At 37.1% G+C, this 24,631-nt stretch overlaps 1 protein-coding gene across 1 annotated transcript in view; it reads left to right on the forward strand.

Moving 5' to 3' along the window:
- The window catches only part of ZDHHC15 (zinc finger DHHC-type palmitoyltransferase 15), an 88,280-nt gene that overhangs the window by 39,445 nt on the left and 24,204 nt on the right, over positions 1–24,631 (forward strand). Inside the window, exons 4-10 of the mRNA XM_028522501.2 lie at positions 3,377–3,497; positions 9,061–9,130; positions 10,940–10,972; positions 11,720–11,840; positions 16,164–16,296; positions 17,823–17,949; positions 23,372–23,475. Of these exons, the coding sequence (XP_028378302.1) occupies positions 3,377–3,497; positions 9,061–9,130; positions 10,940–10,972; positions 11,720–11,840; positions 16,164–16,296; positions 17,823–17,949; positions 23,372–23,475 (709 nt within the window). The remainder of the gene's footprint in view (positions 1–3,376; positions 3,498–9,060; positions 9,131–10,939; positions 10,973–11,719; positions 11,841–16,163; positions 16,297–17,822; positions 17,950–23,371; positions 23,476–24,631) is intronic.

Below are 24,631 nucleotides of genomic sequence, written 5' to 3' on the forward strand. Positions count from 1 at the left end.
TTTATTTGGTAAATTTATATTATTTAGTTACTATTTTATAACATTGATCTATAGCCTTTTGGTTGGGAAAATTATTGGATTTGTGCATCTGTCCAGTTCATTATAGAATCCTCAGCACCCTGTGCCTCCATCCATTAAATACTCATACTGCACCATATTTATTGTAACAACTAAAAACGCCCCTACATATTTCTACATATGCCTTGGCAGGACTCAGCTCTTACTTTGCATAAACATGACATGATATCATAAAAATGTACCACTAGAAATGTATCTTAAAGTTGAGTGTTTGATTTTATGCATTTCCAATTTTAAACTTAGATACAGTAAATTACCTTAAATATTTCATTGTTTTACTCTTATTGATGTGTAACATGCATATTCTACTCCAACAGTGAAGCTGTGAAGACTACAATTTGATGAATTTTTACCTATATATACACCCATATAATCATCATCCAGGTTAAATTTTGAGAATTCTTAACACCTCAGAAATATTCTTTATAATCCATAGACACATATGATGATGTGTGGTGATGGTGTAAGGGAAGGGGTAATGAGGGCTGGGTGGAGGTGGGCAAATGGGGGAAAATGAGTACATCTGTAATAGTGTAAATAATAAAAATAGTTATAAAAAGAAAAGAAATATCCTTTATGTCCCTTCCCAATCAACTTCCTTTCAAAGGTAACCACTAATCTGGCTTCTAACAGCCTTGCCTGTATTTGAAACTCACAACAAAAGAATGATAATATGCTTGACTTAGGGTGCTGAACACACAATACAATACACAGATGATGTATTATATAGAGTTGTATACCTGAAACCTATATAATTTTATTGACCAATGTCACCCCAGTTAATTCAATAAAAAAGAAACAGACACCTTTTAATTATGATGTTTCTTCATATGGGCCTGTTTGGGTTCATCTTATTTGGGACTTTGTGTACTTCCTGGACTTGTGTGTCTTTTTCCTCCACCAGGTAATGGAAATTTTCTCTCATTATTTCTTCAAACAGGGTCTTGATCTCTTGCTCTCTCTCTTCTTCTGGTACCCCTATGATGCAGCTGTTGTTACACTTCACATTGTCCCAAAAGTTCCTCTAACTATCCTCATTTTTAATATTCCTTTTTCTTTTTGGTGCTCTGATGGTGTGTTTTCTGATACCTTGTCTTCCAAATTACTGATTTAATTTTCTGCTGTATCCAATCTATTTTTTATTCCTTCTAGTGTGTTTTTCATTTCAGATATAGCATTCTTCGTTTCTGACTTGTTCTTTTTTATGGTTCCATATCCTTTTTCATGCTGTTGTAGTTCTAAGTTCCTTGAGCATCCTAATCATTTTTTTTTTTTACCTCTATACCTGGTAGATTGCTTGCCTCCATTTTACTTAGGTCTTTTTCTGGAGATTTCTCCTGTTCTTTCATTTGGGGCATGTTTCTTTGTCTCCCCACTTAGGCTGCCTTTTTCTGATTTTTCTTTATGTGCAAGGTAGATCTGCTCTGGGGTCTTGGTAGGGTGGCCTTATGTAGTAGGTATCCTGTCAGATCCAATGGTGCAGTCTCCTTGATCACCTGAGCTGGGTGCTCCAGAAATGTCCCTTGTGTGGATTATGTGAGCCCTCTTTTGTAATTGAGTTTTTATTACTGTTGGCCTGTACATGCATGGGTTCAACTTTCAGGCTTGCTAACTGTTCGGATCAACTCTGACCACAGTGTGCCAGCTGCAGTATACCTACTGACCACACTATGTGGAACTCTCCTCAGTAGAGTCTGGTGCCTGCCAACATATGCCTTTGGGTATGCCTCTTGTGAATCTAATTGGATCCTGTCCTGATGTCTGTAGCTGGCCACTGGATGTGTTGGTTCTGGGCCTCTTGGGAGGGACTGTGGTACAGTCCAGTGTCAGATGCTGCCTGTGACTGGCCCTGGGCATTCTTTTTGGAGCAGTCTTGATGTGTCTTCTTTTTTTCTTTAATTTTTTTATCCTCACCTGAGGACATTGTTAAAAAAAAGATTTTATTTTATTTTATTTTTTAGAGAGGGAGGAAGGGAGGCAAAAAGAGAGGGAGAGAAATTTCAATGTGTTGTTGCCTCTTGTGTGCCCCGTGCTGACGACCCGACCTGCAACCGAGGCATGTACCCTGACGGGGAATTGAGCCAGTGACCCTTTGGTTCACAGGCCAGTGCTCAATCCACTGAGCCACACCAGCCAGGGCTTGATGTGTCTTCTTTTGTAAATCCTTGGTTATAAGACTTCTGTTCTGCTAGTCTTCAATTGGTTATTCAGGTTGATTGTTCTATATTTTATTTGTAATTCCACTTTGGTCCTACAAGTAGGTGAGTGTAGCTTCCACTTACTCCAGTACCATCTTGAGTTTCAAAAATAGACTTTTAATAACTTATTACCATCTAGCACTTTTACACCAACTTGTAAAATAGGTATATTGCCTCTATTTTATAGATGAATAAACTTAAACTGAGTGTCTGATTTTTAAAAGTGATTTTTTAAACTATTAAGTGGAAGAGATGAGATTTAAACTCAGAAAGTCTGGACACAGATCAAATCCTTCTCTTTTTCACTTTGCAGGCCAGCACTCAATTCACTGAGACATGCCCGCCAGGACCAAATTTCTTAAACTGTGAAAATTTCTAAATTTCTACTCATTTGCAAGTTTAGAATATGTAGATAATATAACAAGCAGTCTCATGCAGATTCTACAAAAGTGTCACTTATGAAAAACATTTACAACTTAATAACAAGCATGTTAATCATCAGTAGGGTCCTGTCAGCAAGATGTCACACATCTGTATGCAATATCATATTGTGGTGTAATGGAGTGGAAAAGGCACAAGTCTTGGAGTAAGGTGAACTAGGTTTGTGTCTTAGTTTTGCTTCTTACTAGTTGAGTGAGTAAAAATCTCAAGTTACTTAATCTAAGTTTTTTTTATTTATAAAACAATACCACTTAGCACACAGAGTATGAATATTGAGATAAAAACTAGATAAGATAATTGAGATAAATATCTAGAGAAAGTTATAAGCCTAATAGGTACCTGAGCTTCAAGAATAAGTAACAAATATTTTCTTCAAAATAATTAGCCCTGGCTGGTGTAACTCAGTGGATTTAGTGCCAGCCTGCAAAGAAAGGGATTGCTGGTTTGAGTCCCAGTCAAGGCACATGCCTGGGTTGCAAGCCAGGTCCCCAGTAGGCGGTGTGAAAGAGGCAACCACATATTAATGTTTCCCTCTTTATCTCCATCCCTTCCCCTCTAAAAATAAATAAAATAAAATCTTTAAAATAAAATTATTCTTGTTGTTTTTAAAATTTTTGTGAACCTTGGAAAACAGTCATGTTTCTTACTTCTGCTTTCAGTTCCACTTATCCTATACAGACAAGGAGCGCTATGAAAATGAAGAGAGACCTGAGGTCCAAAAGCAGATGCTTGTTGATATTGCCAAGAAGCTACCAGTCTACACAAGAACCGGGAGTGGAGGTCAGTTCATCCAAAGTCAACTAGAGAGGTAGATGAACAGAAAGTTTAAGTCATCTATATCCTCAGTCTAGCCCCTTTTTTCTCTTCTCTTCTGAAAAACACTATGGAGTCTTTCTCAACATTTTACTATAAAAGATTTCAAGCATACATCTAAGATGAAAGAATTATATAATAAACATTTGTATACCTACCACTACAGTCTACCACTAACATTTTACTATATTGCTTTATCACACATCTGCTAAGAAACCCATCCCTCAATCCATCACTGATAAAGCCACCTTATTTTGGGTACATTTTAAGGCAAATAGCAGATATCAGTACAAATCTTCCTAAATATTTTACCATTGTGGGGATCTAAAATATACATGTATATGTAAAAACATGCACAAGTTGTAAGTGTACCATTCAGTGTTTCTTCAAAGGTACACATTTGTGTAACAAAAACTTCTATAAACATTGCTATATCCCATAATGTTCTCTCATACTCCTTCCTGGTAAATCCCACTAAACACAACCACTGTTCTGATATTTTTATACCAGATTGGTTTTATCTGCTGTAGAATTTTGTATAAATGGATTTATACAGTACTTTCTGTTTTGCCTGCCTTATTGTATTCAGCATAATGCTTTTCAGACTTATTCACATGATTGTGTATTTCATTTCCTTTATTATTGAGTAATATTTCATTGTATATCATTGTTTATTTAATCATCCATTGGTGTATATTTGGGTGTTTTTTTCTGGTGCTTAGATATTATGAGTTAACCTGCTATGAACATTCTTGTACAAGTATTTGTGGAGAAATGTCTTCATTTTCCTTGGGTAAATATGCACTGCTTTATTCACTACACCCTATTCCCCAGATCCTTGAAGCATTTGTTTGCAGCCCCCAGGATACAGCGTAATAGAAGGCTTTCCAAAGAAATGTCATTTGACCTGAGACTGGAAAATAAAAAGGAACTGCAAAATACAAAAGGTCCTAGGAAAGAAGCAAGCTTGCATTATTAGAAGAAAAGACAGACATCGACTGTGGCTGGAGGAGGGTGATACAAGTTAAGGTTGAAGAGTCAGTCTAAGGCCAGATGATGCAGACCATATTAAGGTGTTGGGACTTCATTTAAAGATTTTGCTTATTTATTTTCAGAGAGAAGGGGTAAGAGAGAGAGAAAGAGAGGGAAACATCAATGTGTGAGAAAGACATCAATCTGTTGCCTGGCACACAACTGGGCCAAAACCCAGGCCTGTGCCCTGACTAGGAATCAAACTGGCAACCTTTTGGTTTGCAGGCTGGCACTCAACCCATGAAGCCACACCAGCCAGAACAGGAGTTGGGATTTTCATTGTAAGGGTTTTGGAAGTCTGTTGAAAGTTTTAAGTGAAGAATGATATGATCTGATTTACATTTTAATAGATCACCTGTCTCTTGTGTAGAAAATATATGTAAGGTGTGGGGAAAGAATAAAAGCAGAGTGAAAAATAGGCAGCAACTATTGCAGTCATCTAAGTGAGAGATGATGGTGGCTTACACTGGGCAGTACCTTTGACTGTATCTTTAAAAATAGTCAGTCAAGAGAAAGAAATAGGCATCCAAATTAGGAATGAAGTGTCACTGTTTGCAGATGACATAATTCTTTATATAGAAAACCCAAACCATAAAAACAATAAACAAATACAGTGAAATTGCAGGATACAAAAATCAATGTGCAAAAATTCACTGCATTACTATATACTACTAATAATGAAATTTCAGAAAAAGAAATGAAAATAACAATTCCTTTTGCAATTGCAACGAAAGAACAAAATACCTAGGAATAAACTTAAGAAAAGATGTGAAGTACCTATATACTGAAAGCTACAAAGCATTATTACAAGAGATTGAAAAAGATGCAATGAAATGGAAAGATACTACCTGTTCATGGATTGGAAGATTCAACATAGCTGAAGTGTCCATATTACTCAAAGCAATATACAAATTTAATGCAATTCACATTAAAAGACACACACAGACCAGTGGGATAGAATTGAGAGCTCAGAAATAAAACCACATGTATATGGACAAATAATTTTTGACAAAAGAGCCAAAAACATACAATGGAGAAAAGAAAGCCCCTTCAATAAATGGAGATGGGAAAATTAGAAAACGACATGCAAAAGAATGAAATGACTAGTTTGTCCCCTTGTATAAAAATCAATTCAAAATGAATCAAAGAACTAAATATGACATAAGAAACAATAAATTACATAGAAAAAATTATAGGTACTACATTATGGACCTTGGTCATAGAAAAAAAATTTATGGATTTGACCCCAAACACAAGGGAAATAAAGGCAAAAATAAATGGGCAGGACTGTATCAAACTAAAAAGCTTCTGCACAGCAAAAGAAACCACCAACAAAACAAAAAGACAACCAACAACAAGAGGTTACCATCCAAATATGTAAAGAACTCACACGACTCAACACCAAACAAGCAATCCAATTAGAAAATGGGCAGAGGAGTTGAATGTACAAATTGGAGGTTACAAAATAGTCATGAGGATGTAAAGTACAGCACAGGGAATATAGTCAATTAATGTTGTAATAACTGTGTATGGTTTCAGGTGGGTACTAGAATTGTCAGGGTGACCACCTTGCAAGGTATATAATCACTATGTTGTACATCTGAAAGTAATATAATATTATATATCAACTGTAATTGAAAGATTAAAAAAATGTTAAAAAGTGAATGCCTTTTATGTAATAGAAATAAAGTAAGAAAGGAAAGAGAGAGGAAAGGACTTATCAGACTTAGAGAACCTGAACTATGGGTTCAGGAAAACTGTACTGGTCACAGCCCTGCCATTCACTCAGTGTGTGACCTTGTATAAATCACTTGGTTTGACTCAGGTCTTTACTTCTTTTATCTGTGAAATGATCACTTGATGTAATTGTTCTAGAATGTCTCTTCTATTCTTCAAATTGTTCTAATGCTAAGAACCAACATATTTACCATGCTTTATGAATTTATATCATAGAATAAAGCCTCTGGAATCAGAAGATAAAGTATGAATCCTACTTTTAGTTGAAGTAAACAGAGGCTAAATGATTTTCCCAAGATCACTCAAGCAGTTGACAGCATGGTTTGTTTTATAATACAAAATGTTATAATTAGATATATTATCTTATCCTAAGATAAGAAAACTTTCCCCTTACCATCACCCCCAAAAAGTACTTTCAAGATTTATATAATACGGAGACTTCCGGCAAGATGGAGGAATAGGTGGACGTACCGTATCTCCTTGCACAACCAAGATTAGAACAACAATAATTTACAGATATAATAACACCCAGAACTGACAGAGGATTTATCTGAATGGAAGTCGGACAGCCAAGAAGTTGAAGTAGACCCGTACATTCAGACTGGTAGGAGAAGACGAGCCGGGCGGGCGCGGGACTGGCGCGGATCAGTGGCACTCGGAGGTCGGGGAAAATTTGGCGTGAAATCGGCGCAATAGCCATCTGGGACGCAAGAACGCAGTGGTGATCCCTGAGTACACAAGCTGCTGCTGGCGGACCCAGTGAGGCAGCAATTGTGGACCAGGGCAGAGCTCGCAGCCCAGGATCCCAGAGAAGGGTCTGAGCCCAGGAGAACGGAACTACTGCCATCGTTCCCTCCCGTCCCCACTCCTGCCCCCACCCCCACATATAACGTCACAATCTAGCGACTGGGGTGCCCAGCCCTGGTGAACACCTAAGGCTCCACCCCCCACCGTAACAAGAGCAACCAGACCGGGGAAAAAAAGGAGAGACAGGGAAAGATATGTTTCCAACAGAACAGATCAGTCCCCCAGGACTCATCCTTTTGAGCGACTAAGAAATAGCCAATCTATCAGATGCACAGTTCAAAACACTGGTGATCAGAAAGCTCACGGAATTGGTTGATTTTGGGTGCAAATTAGATGAAAAAATGCAGGTTACCATAAAAGAGATGCAGGAAGATATACGGAGGAGAGCCAATAGTGAAAGGAAGGAATCTGAGTCTCAAAACAATACAGTGGACCAGAAGGAAGATAGAATCAACCAAGCAGGAAAGCATGATGAAATAAGAATTCAAAAAAATCGAGGAAAAGCTTAAGAGCATCCAGGACACCTTTAAACGTTCCAACATCCGAATTATAGGGGTACCAGAATGGGAAGGGGAAAAGCAACAAATTGAGCATGTATTTGAACAAATAATAAAGGAGAACTTCCTCAGTCTGGCAAAGGGAACAGTCTTCCAAGAAATCCAAGAAGCTCAGAGAGCCCCAAAGAAGTTGGACCCAAGAAGAAACACACCAAGGCACATCATAATTACATTAGCCAAGGTGAAAATGAAGGAGAGAATCCTAGAAGCAGCAAGAGATAAGGGGACAGTCACCTACAAAGGAGTTCCCATCAGACTGTCAGCTGATTTCTCCAAAGAGACCTTACAGGCAAGAAGGGGCTGGAAAGATATATTCCAAGTCATAAAAGACAAGGACCTACATCCCAGATTGCTCTATCCAGCAAAGCTCTCATTTAGAATGGAAGGGCAGATAAAGTGCTTTTCAGATAAGGTCAAGTTAAAGGAGTTCATCATCACCAAGCCCTTATTTTATGAAATGCTAAAGGGACTTATCTAAGAAAAGAAGATAAAGAAAAGACATGTATAGTAAAATGACAGCATACACAATTATTAACAACCACACCTAAAGCAAAACCAAAAGAAACTAAGTAAACAGCTAGAACAGGAACAGAACCACAGAAATGGAGGGCACATGGAGGGTTAGCAGCAGGGGGGTGGGAGGAGGAGAGAGGGGGAAAAGGTATAGAGAATAAGTAGCATAGAATGTAGGTTGAAAATAGATAAGGGGAGAGTAAGAATAGTATGGGAAATGTAGAAGCTAAAGAACTCATAAGTATGACACATGGACATGAACTAAAGGGGGAGAACGTGGGTGGGAGACGGGGTACAGGGTGGAGGGGAGTGAAGGGGAGAAATGGGACAACTGTAATAGCATAATCAATAAAATATATTAAAAAAAGATTTATATAATACAACACGCTCCTTCTTTCTCTCTTTGAGTATGCCTGACCCTTTCCCCACCCCCTGCTTTCCTCTCTCCCCTCTCTCCACCCCCTCTCCCTCTCTCTGGAGCATGCCCACACATTTCCTCATCTTCTTCCCCTAGGTGTGTGTGTTACCTTTGAGCACTCGCTCATGCCTGCGCTCACTCGCACATGCTTGTGCGCACTCTCTCTCTCTCCCCTAAGCTCTAAAGAGCCCTTTTTTGCCTCTGTAAATTGTTTCCTGAGCTGGCTCACTTTTTCTACCTCTGTAAACTTCTAAATAAACTATCACTTGTATTTAAAAAAGGAAAGTGATACAACAGGAAAAAATACACACCGCAATTCTCTTATGCAATCTGTTTTTTACTTGATAACTTGAAATGAGTTTGACTACCTATAATCAGTGTACAGCAAGCCATTCAGATAGGCTGGAAAGATACATGATATCACACTGAGACCTAATCAATGGTAACCACCTTATTTTTCCTATAGCTGTAAGATTCTGTGACCGGTGCCATTTGATCAAGCCAGATCGCTGCCACCACTGCTCTGTCTGTGCTATGTAAGTGACAGCCATATTTCCCTTAGACTGAGCTTAGCCATTGATGGCATTGTCTAGACAACAATCTGACTGATCTTAAGATGTAACCATTCCTAAATAAAAACATTTCCTATCAATCATAATGAGTACATGCCAAACACCCTCACAGGGGTGATGATTCAAACTATTCTAAGGACACATGGACAAAACCAAGGGTGGGGGTGGAAGCAAGGGAGGGAGGTGGGTTTGGTTGGGGTAGGGGAGAGGGGTCAGGGGTAAATGCAGACAACTTTAATTGAACAACAGTAAAATAGTTTAAAAAAAACTATTCTAAGGATAGGAAAGAAAAGTCAGACCCCATTTTAAATTAAACATTTTATTGTAGAGCAGTTTTAGAGTAATAGAATTATTATAAAGATAGTTCTCATATGTCCCACACCAAGTTTCCTTACTATCAATATCTTATATTAATATGGTAAATTTGTTACAATGAATAAAAAATATTTATACATTTTTTTTTTTTACTGAAATGTATACTCTATTTTGATTTCTTCAGTTTTCCTCTAGTTTTCTTCTTCTGTTGTAACATCCCATTCAGGACACCACATTACAGTTAGTTGTCATGTCTTCTTGGGCTTTCTCTTAGCTGTGACAGTTTATCAGACTTTATTTATTTTTTTAAGATTTTATTTATTTCTTTTTACAGAGGAGGAGGGAGGGAGAAAGAGAGGGAAACATCAATGCGCTGTTGCCTCTTGAGCACCCCCTACAGGGGTCTTGGCCTGCAACCCAGGCATGTGCCCTGGCTGTGAGTTGAACCTGTGACCCTTCGGTTTGTAGGCTGGCACTCAATCCACTGAGCCACACCAGCCGGGGCTTTACTTTTTTTATGACCTTGACAACTTTAAGGATTATCAGGTATTTTGTAGAATATACTTCAGTTGGCATTTTTCTCAAGAATAGACTTGGGTAATGTATTTTGGGGAGGAAGACTATAGAGATATAGTGCCATTCTCACTGTATCATATCATAGTATAACATGATATGATATCATAGTATATAGTATAAACATGACTTATCACTGTGATGTTAATCTTGATCATCTGGCTTGAGATAGTATTTGTCAGATATCTCTACTACAAAGTGACTCTCTCCCGCTTTCCAAACTGTACTCTTTGGAAGGAAGTCACTAAAGGACTGAATTATACCCCCCTCCTTGAAGGCAGAGTATCTATATATGTTATTTTGAATTCTTCTGTATGGGTTATTTGTCTCTTCTTCATTTATTGATTTTTCCAATCATTTATTTATGTCATTATGTAGGTATGGATAATTATTTTATATTTTGTGTTATAACTCAGTGCTACTTTGTATTGTTACTCAAATTGCTTCAGCTTTGTAAAACCCCATTTTTATGTTAATAAATATAATCATCATGTCTTTCTTCTTTCTTGGGTACTTGTTCCACCTGTATTTATTTCACCCTTGATTTAAACACAGACTGTACCCATATATCTTCTTCTGTACTTTCAGTAAACTAAGTACTGAGCAAAATGAAGGATGAGATCTTAGACTTCTCTGTATCAATATCTTAGAATTCACAATCTCTTTTAAAGGTTGGACTTTTAAGCATGTAACTTGTTACCAGCATGATCCTATGAATTGTTGTGATTGGCTAATCATAGGAAGAACTGAGAACACAGTAGTTTTAGAGTAGCTATAGGTACTGGCATCATGTACAAAATACTGGTGAGACCTTGAGTTCAATTACGAAGTGCTGCTTCATTTCCATAGCCCTACTCATCGCACTATATTTTGCTCCTTTTTTAGGTGTGTATTAAAAATGGACCATCACTGCCCTTGGTAAGTCCCTTTTATTTAATTATTTCCTCTAAAAAGGTCAAAGTTACTCTATATGCCTACTTTACTAAGCATAGTTGTAACATGCCTGATTTTTCTATTCATTGGTCTTTTTATGTGTGGGAGGAACAGGGGGCTTAACATTTTAAAGCAACAGTGAATATGCCACCAAAGGCATGGTAGTAAATTCCTGTGGTCACAAAGTTAATGGTCTCTTGTCCATTAGCTTTAGTAATTAGGCATAGTAATGAAATAGAACACAAATAGTTCTTCTCTTTGACATTACACAATCAGTTCTGGGTTTTTTGTTTTGTTTTGGTTTTTGCTGTCTTGATATTTGAAATACTCTGGATTGTTAAGCAATTCTTCAAATTTCTCTGATCTAGAGAACCAGTCTGAAATCATGTAAATATAAAGAAAACATGCCACACTGTACTAAGTATAGTTGCTAAGATTTTAATATGTCTTCAGCATCCAAAATCTAGGTTTGCTTGGATGTGTCAGGAACCAGTCCAGAATGATTAGAATGGCCAGGTGTCTCTGTGCCTGTAAATGAAAGTAGAAACAAATGAGAGATGAACTTGTCTTTCCAATCTGTTCCTCTCAAGGGACTTTGTTTCTGTTGAGTTCCTACGCAACACATAATGAAATATCAGGAGCAACATACTTCCATTGCTTAATTCACTTATGTATCAGTGTGTTCTCAATAAATGGGTCCTGATTTCAAATTAGTTTTTCTTTTTTTTTTAGGGTTAATAATTGCATTGGATTTTCCAACTATAAATTCTTCCTTCAGTTCTTAGCTTATTCTGTTCTCTACTGCCTGTACATTGCTACAACGGTCTTCAGCTATTTCATCAAATACTGGAGAGTAAGTTTAAAAATCCTGAAGCCCCCCGCCCCCCACAAAAACAAACAAACATACACCTACTCCAGTCTGTGACACTGTTTACCTTATTTTTTTTTACATTTTTAAGTAGCTAATATGGAAGTTATCAGAAGAGAAGATACCAAAAGCAAGTTTCCCGTGTTGAATATTCTGTGACGGAGGAGATTGAAAAATTCCCATTGAACAATTTTTTGTCATATATGAGAATTTTTTTAAGGCCTTTAGGAACCTGAACTCTTGACTTTTACTGATTCTTTACAATGTACTTCTCTGGTCAAGTTTTAAAAATTAACATCTTACCAATCATAGATTTGAGAAATATTGAAACAAATTCTACATCCTTAGTTTCTTAAGAAAAAGGGGTAACAAAGTACTCCCTCATTGTTAGAAAATAATTTCTAATTCCTTATTCAAAGGAGAGTTCCAAAATTCCTACTGGAAAGAAAGATATATCGGCTCGTCTTCACATATGACTAAAATGAAATGAGGAGTCTTATTTGGACTTTGTATAGCTGGAGTTCTAATACTGGCTCTGTTACCTGCTTCACTGGCTCATTGACAAAATCAAGTAAAATAGATGTTGAAAGCACTCTACTTTTCAAAATATGATTCCAATAATTATAATGAAATCTAAAAAAAATCCTACTTTCATCTTTCTTGTACTTGAAGATACCAATCATACCCCATTTGTTTCCAAAAGAATTGAAGGCAGATTTTCAGTTTACACATGTGTACAGGGTCTGGCAGAAATATAGTCAAACATGTTGTTTTGTTTCATGCCAGCAGACTCCAGAAGACATGACCTCCACACAACTCGAGTGCAATTACAAAGACATCATAACCTTCCAGGAAGAGAATTGTCCAAACTGAACCTGAATAACAAAAGACAAATGTAGGCAGAGCTACTAGTTATTGTTTTAGGAATTAAACTAGAGCCTGTATAACAGGAATATCTCACATCAGGTAGAGATGTAAAGCAGCAGGGAAAGAACATGAATCCTGTGACCAGAATGTGGATTATAATAAACTGGAGGAAAAAAGGGAGAAAAGCAAGGCAGTGAAAACCTAAGTAACCGAGAATATTTACATTGTTAAATAGTGATTCATTCCTACTAATATAGGAAATATAGTATAGAAAATTAGAGTGATATGTGTTCTCCATTCTCCCATCCATTCACTTAATCGATTCAGATATTTAATAACTTTGAGAATTAGGAATGATATAATGGATATCAAAATCTTTAACTAAGAGACACAAAAGTATAAGCAGAAATGAAGTGTTCTCATCGATTTTGTATTTTCCCCAAATTCAAAATGTGTCATCATCTTGGTTTTTCTTCATTGGCCCTTTTCCACAGCACAAGTTCTCTTATCTAGTGCTCGTTTTTATGACACGTTTGGCATTTTATTCATACACTGAGCCCTGAAAGTAAACAAAATCTACTGCATCCAGTTTAGCCTTAGTCTTCACTACAGACTTTACTGGCCCTTAACACAGTAAGCTACTATTTAAGAATTTCTCTGTACTCTCACAGCAGAGTAAACAACACATTTTGTCTTTGGCATTCCTAATCATCCAATAATCAAATACCAAAATGCCAGCCAGGTGCCATATGGTTTTTTGTTTTTTACTCTTGAAAGATAATATTTGGATATGAATCAATCACCAGAAATATGTCAATATTCACAAGCACTATCAGGACTGAACATAGCCTTGTCCTTTCCTATGCCTTTATTTCTTCTCCATAATATACTAGCTCATGCCTGACAGATGAGAGGCAAAGAAACCTGCCTTGGCTCGCCTTCATAATGAAAATGACATTGACAGTTCAGAGAAATGCTTCTTTGCAGTTTCTCCTGCCAGAGAGCACTTTAGTGTGGTTTACAGATGGCTTTTTCAGTGTAAATCGGGTCTCCTTTAAAATGAAAAGTAAACACTGCCATTTATTTTAAAAGCTATCATATCAAGGAAACTAGCTGTGCTCCTAAGAACAGCAACATTCATTTGTATGGTACTTTACCATTTTCAAAGCACCTTTACATCTATTATCTCATTTTATCCTTACTACAGCCTTGTGAAGTAAACAAAGCAGGATTTGTTAGTCTCATTTAAAGATGATAAAAGTGAGGCTTATAGTAGTTAGGTGATGTGCTCAGGATCACCCAGCTTGTAAATTTCAAAGTCAGGATTTCAATCTGACTGTAAGCCCAGTGATCTGCCCATAATGGTCCTGCTATGGAGAAGCTCTAGCTCCTTTGGAATAAAGAATTCAGAAGACCATTGGATTGTGTCTTTCCTCTCAATATTAATATAAAAGTTGCTGCCTTAATAGGAAACTGATCTTTACCTTATAAAAATTAGTAATGTACATCTCCAATTCTGGACTATGAATCTCCTCACAGAGGCTATGAATTATGTTAGAAACCAAGATAATAGGTATGTCACCAGTATTCCCCTGAACTGTTTCTGGTGGTTATTTTTTTGAGTAGTTTATCTTGGTTATCTCCTGAGAAGATAATTTTCAACATAGGGCCATCACCCTCTTCTAACAAAAAAAAGTTAAATATTAAGTATTTTATGAAGGGACAACATAGTAGATGTGATTTGGCAAATAGAAGAGAGTACTATAGAGTAATTAGGAGAGAGAAAAACTTCCAGCTCAGCTATCCAGGGTATGAACTGACTTTATGTCATTCCCTTTTGCGCAGTCATTTTCTATTGTCCATTTCAACATAAAAAGTAAATATTAAAATAAATATGAGTTTAAAAGCTTTAAAAACATACTCAAAAAGTAGAGATGCGAAATAAAAACCCAGCCAAACAAAGACTACTACAAAATGATATATGGCGTTTTTCTTATAAATTCATAACAAAACACACAAAAACCAATCGAATTCAGTTTGAGTGCTTAGGCCAAGAGGTATCATTTTAAAAGGGAGCTTCAGATAAAAGTTCCTGAAGGTTGAAGTCCTAGCTAATAGGGATAGCTATTTTCTGAGGTGCAAATTTCATGCAATTTCACCCAGACCACACCTCAGATGAAAGCATCTCACTGGCTTAATTCCGCTTCTCTTTGTTCTTCAAACACACTCACTCTGGAAGATTCCCAGTACTTCCTTACATCAAAATGAATAAAAATCTCCTCTAAGAGAAGAAAAAAGCCTGTACTACCCAAATTTGCCAAGTGTTTTCCAGCTTTAATTTTCTCCTTCCTAACTAGAGTAGAACCAGATCCTAATGTAAGGTCCACTTCAAGAATCGCTTTTAACTGTATCACTCAAGATCACTTGGAAATATTTGAAAATAATTTATCACGTAAAAATAATGATTAGCACAGAAAAGGAGGGAAGGAAGAAAAGTCATTCTTACAACTGCTCACTCCAGAATTCAGATTTTTTTCTAATATTTTCTTCAGAAAACAAAATGTTATGTGCTGTGCATGCTATAGAACTTTAGAAAATTCATTTTGGTTTAGGGCTGCACATTTTTAAAAAATCTGGTGCCATATAGAGGGCAAGATGTCCTAGCTAAACTGTAAAAATCTTAAAGTGTGATGATGGCCCAAGAGAAGAAGGGGTGAGGGCTGGGTGGAGGTGAGCAAAGGTCGTAAATGGAGACATCTGTAAAAAATCTTTAGCTGCGTACTTTTAAATTAGCCTGTCAAATACTGCTTGATTTTACTGTCTAAACAGTAATTTTGACAGGAGGTAATATATCAGTATATTATACTTCAGCTATTTAAAAAAAACAACCACACAGAATTAGTAGTAGCTTTGAAATAAGGTCATGGCTTATGAGAAGAACATTTTAAAATTCTATCTATGTATTTTTTAACTTCCTGTACATATCACCATGGCATTTTCAATACACAGTATCCAAGGAAACATGACATATAAAATATTGCAGAATAACCCACCTTGAGATAAGAGGATGAACCGTATAATCTCAAAATTACCTGTAGCCCATGGTTCATAATTTGGAAACTAAATGGAAAGCAAGCCATTGCATACCAATTATGGACTGAGTATACCCTTTTCACATTACCTTTTTCTAGAGGGTACAATGTAAACTCTATTTGACACTGAACTGCACTTAAGCAAAAATCCATTTTGGAGTTTGTAAGCTGAAAGCATATCCGTAAGAGGCATGTTCATCAACAGAAAGAAGTCTTGTAAATATTTTTAAAAACTTTTTAAATTACAGCTAGACATTTTAAACATATGAAAAATTACAAACAAATATAGAAAAGCTAGCCAAGCCTCACCACTTTAATCTTTTGTTTCTGTTTATTATTTCTTTTCTAGGGGGAATTGCCAAGTGTTCGCTCTAAGTTCCATGTCCTTTTTCTCCTCTTTGTGGCCTGCATGTTTTTTGTCAGCCTTGTGATTCTCTTTGGTTACCATTGTTGGCTTGTCAGCAGAAACAAAACCACCTTAGGTAAGACTGGATATTAAGACTAGGAAAAAAACATATTAATTTATGTCACAGTGACTGGTGTGTTGTTCCCAAGGAATATACAAACTTCCAGTGAAGCATTTTAGCTGCAGTGACATCCCCTTGTCTCCAAACTGAGACAAATATAAACACATTTTACCAAACCGGGGAGTCATGATGAATGAAGCTTACATAGTGGAGAAAGCATTAGTGAATGAAACCTCATGACAAACCAAAAATGACCATTGCTCTTTATAGTTCATATTGCATAGGAGCTCTCCAGTTGTACAGCTTGAAAATTTTAAAAAATGTGTTCACATGAAGTGAAGGAAAGAATCAGTATAGAAGGGTATACTTGAAGGAGGAGGTAAAGGTCAATAGAAGAATTGAATGTATTGAGCACATCCAAAAATTGAGTCCTGAGAAGGAATTCAAACCAACAAATCATTGACTATCCATAGTCATCAAGGAGCTGTGTAGGGACTGTGAGAATGAGATAAATACATTAAACATTTGAGTCTCTAGAACATGAGTAGAAGAAAGGAACATTTTTTCTGTCCATTACTTTGTACTCTGGGATATTATTTGGAGAACTGTATTTCTGATGGATTCTAGTGCAGCAATTTTTTCATCTATGGTGAAAGAAATATTTTCATTGTATGTAAATACATGCATGAGGAGTGAGAAGTGTCAAAATGTTGAATGTTTAGCTAAAATAGATTTGAGGAAAGTTTAGTACAAAAACCACTATACTTTTAAACTCATTTGTTAATAACACTAATAGGTAAGAAAGCATTTGCACTCATTTTCTAAACCAAATATATATGTAGCACTCAGTTGCTAGGGTGGTAGATTCAGCTGCAAATAAAAAAGTACTAAAGTCTTCATGATAAAAGAGTCTGAAAACAAAGAACAAAAAGGAGATGGCCAGATGCAACCAGAGTCCATCAGTGAAAGTATTTGCTTAATGGAAGAAATGTGTGTTTAAATATAATGTGCACTGACATGGTCCAGTTCTTCATAGTATTTAAGGTGATTATAGTTTACCCCGTTTCTTACACTGCAGGCTTCAGTGTGAACATCTACATTTCTGAAATGCTTGAAAACCAAATCAATGTTATGATCATCTCTTTATGTGCTATTGCTTTGGCCCCATACCTAAAGATGGAGATCGTTCAGTTGTTCTTAAGTAGATTCAAACAAAGTACTATTAAATTTATTGTGTTGCTCTTTATATGCAGCACTACCAAATATATTCTATGCCCATGGTTGCTTAATTATTTCTTCCATTGTGTGTTTTTTCTGCCATTTTTAAAAAAGAGAATAACAAATTTACTTTGTAATAAGTGCTTAGAATGGTTTTTACTCAGTAATTTAGCAGTCCCTAAGAATGAAGGGCCTGTGCTACCACAGCACAAAGGTATAGAACCAAGTCACATTCAGGGAGAACTATAAAATCTTGATGGTCCTGACATTTATTCCCTTATTGCTTTCTTTCTCTTTTCTTCAACTCCTCTACCCTGCCACAGAGGCCTTCTGTACTCCAGTGTTTACAAGCGGCCCAAAGAAGAATGGGTTCAACCTTGGCTTCATCAAAAATATCCAGCAGGTTTTCGGAGACAACAAGAAGTTCTGGTTAATACCTATTGGGTCCAGGTAGGTAATTATTACCATAAAAGAAGTAGATGCTGGACCATACCTTGAAGTAGCAGATTCAGTTTTGATTGTAAGATGCAGCAGGTATCAGTGCAATGTAAAACTCTACTCCCTAAGTTTTTCAGATGAGATTGCGCGCTTTCAGGGTGGTATGGCCATAGACTATTCCCTAAGCTTTTCATTTCTAACTTAGCAAAGATAAATCAAGAAGTAAGGGTATGATAAAACAGACATTCTTGCAAATTTTTTGTCAGTGTAAACTGGTACCACTCTTTTATAAATGAATTTGGTAGTATGTATTTTAAAATCATAAGAATATATAGGTCAATTGTCTCAATAATTCCATTTCTGAGAATATATTATAAAGACAGAGAGAAAACTAGGCACAAAAATGATTATCATAGCATTATTTCCAGACAATAATTAGGATACAACATAAAGTCTGAAAATATGAGAATATATATATATATAAGAAAATTAAAAAGTCAAAAGTAATGGTTATAAAGATTATGTCACAATAAAGGGGATCCTTAATATATTTTAAGTGAAAAGTGGAATTCAAAATGGTATGTACACTGTAGTATCATTTCAGTGAGACGTGGTGCACTTGTGTTAATTTGAAAGCAACCTGGAGAGCGAGGAACACATTTTTATTTTTTCATTTATTATAGCACATTATAATATTTATTTAAAACTGATATATTTAAAAATAAATCTGTAAAATAAAATAATAAAATATGTAAAAATAGGACTTCCAGTCAAGATAGAACAGTAAGTAAATGCTTTGCTCTCCTCCTCCCCATGATCACATCAAAATTACAACTAATTATAAAACAATCACCCTGGAGAACCATCTGAACACAGCTGAGTGGAACTCTTATAACTAAGGATATGAAGAACAAGCCACATTGAGACTGGTAGGAGGTATGGATACTGGAAATGGGTTGGTCCCACACCCATGTGTCATGATAAAGAATTGGGAAAGAGGGATATCTCAGCCGTGGACGTCCCACCTTTGGAGCAGGAGATCTCAGCCCTATACTGCATACCCCAACCCAGAGCACAAGTGCTGAGAAGAGGAGTCCCTACAACATCTGACTATGAGAATCAGTGAGAATCAGTGTGAATTCTGTTTTGGTGAGATGGAGGGTTGCTATAGACCCAGGCATCCTCTTAAAAGGCCTGAGTACAGACTCACTCAACTACAATAACTCCACCTATCTTCAGTGAAGAGACAGCAGCTCAAAAGGCGCCAGGGACACATGGGGAGAAACTGAATTGTGTGGCTTCGGGGCAGTAGCTATTTGTTGAGTGATGCGTGGGTCACCGGCCAGCAGCAATCACGGAACGCTGCGGATGGCTCGTCGAAACATGAGAAAAAACATGCACAGAGGCAGACTAGTTTCTGTGGAGAAGTAGGGATGGAATGGCCACCCCCTGTAGTGGGGAGGGCACTGATTTACCATCCAAACCTGCTTTTATTGGGCTCGTTTTGCATAATAATTCAGGTAAAGTACATTACTCATTATGAGGAAGTAGGGAACAATAGATAACAAGGAACTCTGCGGGTCTATTTTGAGTCAGGGTCAAAGAGCTGTAAGACTTTGAGGGACAAACTAACTTCCTCCTTGGACCCTTCTCATTCAACTGAGAGCATTCTAAACAAAGAAGGTTTCACAGTAATTTACATGTTCTTTCTTAGGCCTGATCACCCGGGGAATCCGCCCTTTTCAGCACAGAGCTGCACCACCCTGTCATTGTTTCAGGCTTAGATGGAGCAAGGGAACTAAGGCAACCAAGAGATAAGGAGATTTTCTCCCAAACAATGAGGACTCAGGCTATGTCAAAGCTGAGGAGCGAGGATCCATCACCCCCTTTTGCTGTAGCCCCCAAAGTCCTTCTTTTGGGGGCCTCCCACGTGATCATGCCTGTCTTAAGTCATTCCCCCCTTGGGGAATCTTACCTGTCTTTGGCTAACTGACCAAGCTTTGGGGTTCAGTTATGAATGAAACAGCAGAAGCAGTGCTCTTGCCAGGGAGATAAGCTTTTGTCTCCTTGCTGGCTTACGGTTCCAAGGGCGTTCCCTTAGCCTTAGCCTTAGCCTAGGCGGGGGTTACAGTTTCTGATACCAGGCAGGGCGGTTCCCAACAGTTGAGCCCTACTTGAATATAGCCTGTAGGCACAGTGTCACCTAATGTGGCAAAATAGATATACAAGTCAAAGAAGTGCTGAGAGTCCCAAATAGGATGAACCCAAAGAGGCCCACACCATGACACATCATAGCTAAAATGGCAAAGGATAAAGACAAAGAAAGAATTGCAAAAGTAGCAAGAGAAAGATAGTTACCTACAAGGGAACTCCTATAGAATTGTCAGCTGATTTTTCAACAGAAATTTTGTAGGCCAGAAGGGTTTGGCATAAAATATTCAAACTGATGAAAAGCAGGATACTAAGACTGTGATACTCAGCAAGGCTATTGTTTAGAATCAGAAGCAGATAAATAGCTTTCAAGACAAGTGAAATCAGTATAACAAAAAGTATTATAGGGACTTCTGTAAGAAGAGGAAGCAAAAAAGATTATAAATATGAATAATAAAATGATAATAACTATATATCTATTAATAACTACTTTACATGTAAGTGGATTAAAAGCTCCAGTCAAAAGACATAGAGTAGCTAAATGAATAAGAAAACAAGACATAAAAAAACAAACAAACAAGAAAATAGGACCCAGGGGATTTCCAGTTAAGATGGAGGTATAGGTAAACATGACTCGCCTCCTTGCACACCACTTCAAAATTACAACTAAATTATAGGACAATCATGACTCAGGACTGTCAGAAATAAAGTTTAGTGGAAGTCTAACAACTCCAGAGTTAAAGAAACCACATCCATCCAGGCTGGTAGGTGGGGTGTAGACAAGGATGGTTAGTCCCACATCCATGTGTGGTGGATAAAAATTTGGGAGGGGTATGTCAGGAGTGAGGTGTCCCAGCCCCACACCAGGCCCCCAGCAGAGTTCCAGTGCTGGGAAGATAAGTCCCCATAACTTCTGGCTGCAAAAACTAACTGGGATTGAGTCAGTAGAATAAACTTCTGGAGTCTCAAGGAGTTCCTTTTAAAGAACCCATACACAGACTTACCTAGACTCACTCCCTCTGAGCCCCAGCACCAGGGTAGCAGCTTGAAAGGCACCTGTGGCATACAGGAAGGAACTGGAGTATCTGGCATCAAGGTGAGAGCTGGGGGACAGCTTTCACCCAAAGACAAAGGTGGGCAGAGCCACAGAACTGGCAGGTGGGTGCCATATCTGAGATTCCATCAACCTGGGTAACACTGCCCCAGCCTATTAAAAAAAATGAGGAGAGGCTTAGGAACCTCTGGGACAACGTGAAATGTTCCAATATCCTAATTATAGGGGTACCAGAAGGAGAAGGGCAACAGCAAGAAATTGAAAACTTATTTGAACAAATAATGAAGGAAAACTTCCCCAATCTGGTGAAGGAAATAGACTTTCAGGAAGTCCAGGAAGCTCAGAGAGTCCCAAAGAAATGGGAACCAAGGGAGAACACACCAAGACACATCATAATTAAATTCCCAAGATTAAAGATAAGGAGAGAATCTTAAAAGCAGCAAGACAAAAGGAGACAGTTACCTACAAAGGAGTTCCCATCAGACTATCAGCTGAATTCTCAGAAGAAACCTTACAGGCAAGAAGTATTCAAAGTGATGAAAAGCAAGGACCTACAACCTATATTACTCTAAACAGCAAAGGTATCATTTAGAATGAAAGGGTACATAAAGTGTTTCCCAGACAAGGTAAAGCTAAAGGAGTTCATCATCATCAAGCCCTTATTATATGAAAGTTAAAGGGACTTATCTAAGAAAAAGAAGAAGATCAAAACTATGAACATTAAAAAGGCATCAAATTCACAGCTATCAATAACTGAATCTAAAATTAAAAAAAAACACACACAACTAAGCAAACAAACAGAACTGGAACAGAATCATAGGTATGGAGATAATTTGAAGAGTTATCAGCTGGGAGGAGGAATGGGGAGAATAGAGGGAAATATGTAGGCATTAAAAAGCATAATGGGCAGGTACAAAATAGACAGGGAGATATAAGAATAATATAGGAAATGGAGAGGCCAAAGAACTTAAATGCATGACCCATGGACATGAACTAAGGGGAGGATTGCTGAAAGGAAATGGGTACCAGGTGGAGGGGGGCACAGGGGGAAAATTGGGACAACTGTAATACTATAATAATATAATATATTCTCTAAAAAAAGAATAAGCTCAAAATTGATAAAAGACTTACTTGTAAAATGTGAAACCATAAAACTCATAAAAGAAAACATAAGCAGTAAAATCTCTCACATTTATCTTAGAAATATTTTTCTGCTATATTTCCTCAGGCAAGGGAAACAAAGAAAAAAATAAACAAATGCGACTACATCAAACTAACAAGGTTTTGCACCGCAAAGGAAACTATCAACAAAAGGAAAAGATAGCCCACTAAATGGGAGAACATATTCATCAATGATACCTCTGATAAGGGGTTAATATCCATAGTTTACAAAGAACTCACACAGTTCAACACCACAAACAAACAAACAAACAATCCAATTAAAGAGTGGGCAGAGAATCTGAAATCTGTTCATTTTCAGTCAAACACATTTGTGAATAGGATAAAAGGTATATGTAATATCAAATGAATAGTGTAAAAGTCACTCCTACAAATTTGGAATGCATTCAGATATATAGACTCAAATGTTCAAATTATAACCAGCTCAGTTTCTTCCAAAGCATCCCATCTGCTAGTGGCCATAGATCAACTTAGGAAGTAGTCCTATGTTACTGTAGATATCCGTAAGGTGGATTCCACATGTGGATAATTGCACCCAGAATCTGCACTCTTAGGGATGACTCACTCTGTCTCTTTTCCCCAATTCTTGATAACCTTTGCACTATACAGGCCAAAGAGTGGGGCATTCAGACATTATTATCTGACACCAATTTATAGCAACTTAACTCCACTGTATTCAGTGATACTGAATCTGGTAATTCTCTTTGAAAATTTAGAAGCAAACAATAAGATGGATATAATTAGGATCATCATCATTAAATAATATTTATGAAGCATTTAATGCACACATAAGATGTTTTTGTTTGTAAGCAACTCTTAAACTTGTGTCTCACAATGCCCAAACTGATGCAGACAAAGAAATAAGATATAGAAATTGAAAGCAATATAGCAGCTAAATGATGCTATTGTAAGATTCTATTCCCTATGGCTCTAGCCAATAAGCTAAATCATTTAAATGTTGCTAAGAAGTTTCTTATTTCTACTATGGTTATTACCTTACAAAAAGTCTATGTCAGTTGCAAGAGCTCACTGCCTTCCTTTTCCCTCCAGCCCTGGTGATGGACACTCCTTCCCTATGAGGTCTATGAATGAGTCACAGAATCCACTGCTAGCAAATGAAGAAGCCTGGGAAGACAATGATGATCACAACCGAGGTAAGTAGGCTCAAAAGTAAGGAATTCTTTTCTCCTCCCAGCAGTCCAAGCACTAATAAAGACTATATTAATACAACCAATGTAGTGTAGTGAGCAAATTGTGTACAGAAAGTTTATATAACATGTCAACCTAATAAGTTCTCTTTGGATGGACAAGGACAAGTATGGGCAGATTGTTTAGCAAATATGATTGACTTAGGCAGGATGAGATGGCAGCTTGGGAGGTTCATTACGAGCTTTGTGATACCATGATTAATTAGATAAATCAGAAAATATAATAAACAGTGCTATGCATTTTGTAAACAGTTCTGCCAGTTGTTCACTCATTGTCCTTTGTCCTTAGTTAATTCAATCAGTGGGCAACAGCTTACGTTTTTGTACTCTGATTCATTCACTTTGCTTATATTTTCTGTAAAATCTCATTCCCATTCTCTTTTAGAATGGGTTGAATATGTGAAAAAAAAAGATAGCATTGCAGGCAAGGCTACACATACATGTTGTCTGCTTTTCTAAAAGGCAGAGGAACAAAGGAAAAACAAGGAAGCAGAACTTTGCCCTTCCACCTTTCTCCCACCAGATTATTGGATCATCTTGAAATATTTTTGTGAAGAGCTGAAAATTGAGTTCTTATACCATGTACCCCCCTTGCCACCTATTCTTTGTCTTCATGTAATGCTATGATTACTATTGTGTCTCCAGCATTTGTTTATGTTGCTAATAAAAGGCTTCAGAGAGTAATTTTTAGTGGCTGGTCCCAATAATGCAGTAGCTGACAGAAATTTTGAGTAATAACTTGAGGCTCATTAAGGTGGGGAACAGAGCTCAGAAACAAGCCTTTCTAAATATTCACCCAGTTAGATTATCTAGGCCTACATTCTGTACCTGAAAGTCCAGTTTTAGAGTGAGTTATGTTAATAAGACTAATCAAGGCAAAACAGTCCCAAATCCATAGTTACAAAAGGAAAGAGTTCTTGCCCAGCCCAAAGAAGTTGTAACAAAGGAAACTCCCTTACCTTCCTTCTCTTGCTGACTATTGAAAAACTGACTGTGTTTTGATAACCTTCCTTCAGCTATCAGTCTTTTTTAACAGACTTTTATTTATAGCAGTTTCTAATAAAGGTGATAACTTTTATTTTGGTATTAAAAAACCCAAACT

This window comes from Phyllostomus discolor, chromosome X (genome assembly GCF_004126475.2).
Source record: "Phyllostomus discolor isolate MPI-MPIP mPhyDis1 chromosome X, mPhyDis1.pri.v3, whole genome shotgun sequence".
In the NCBI taxonomy this organism is placed as follows: domain Eukaryota; kingdom Metazoa; phylum Chordata; class Mammalia; order Chiroptera; family Phyllostomidae; genus Phyllostomus; species Phyllostomus discolor.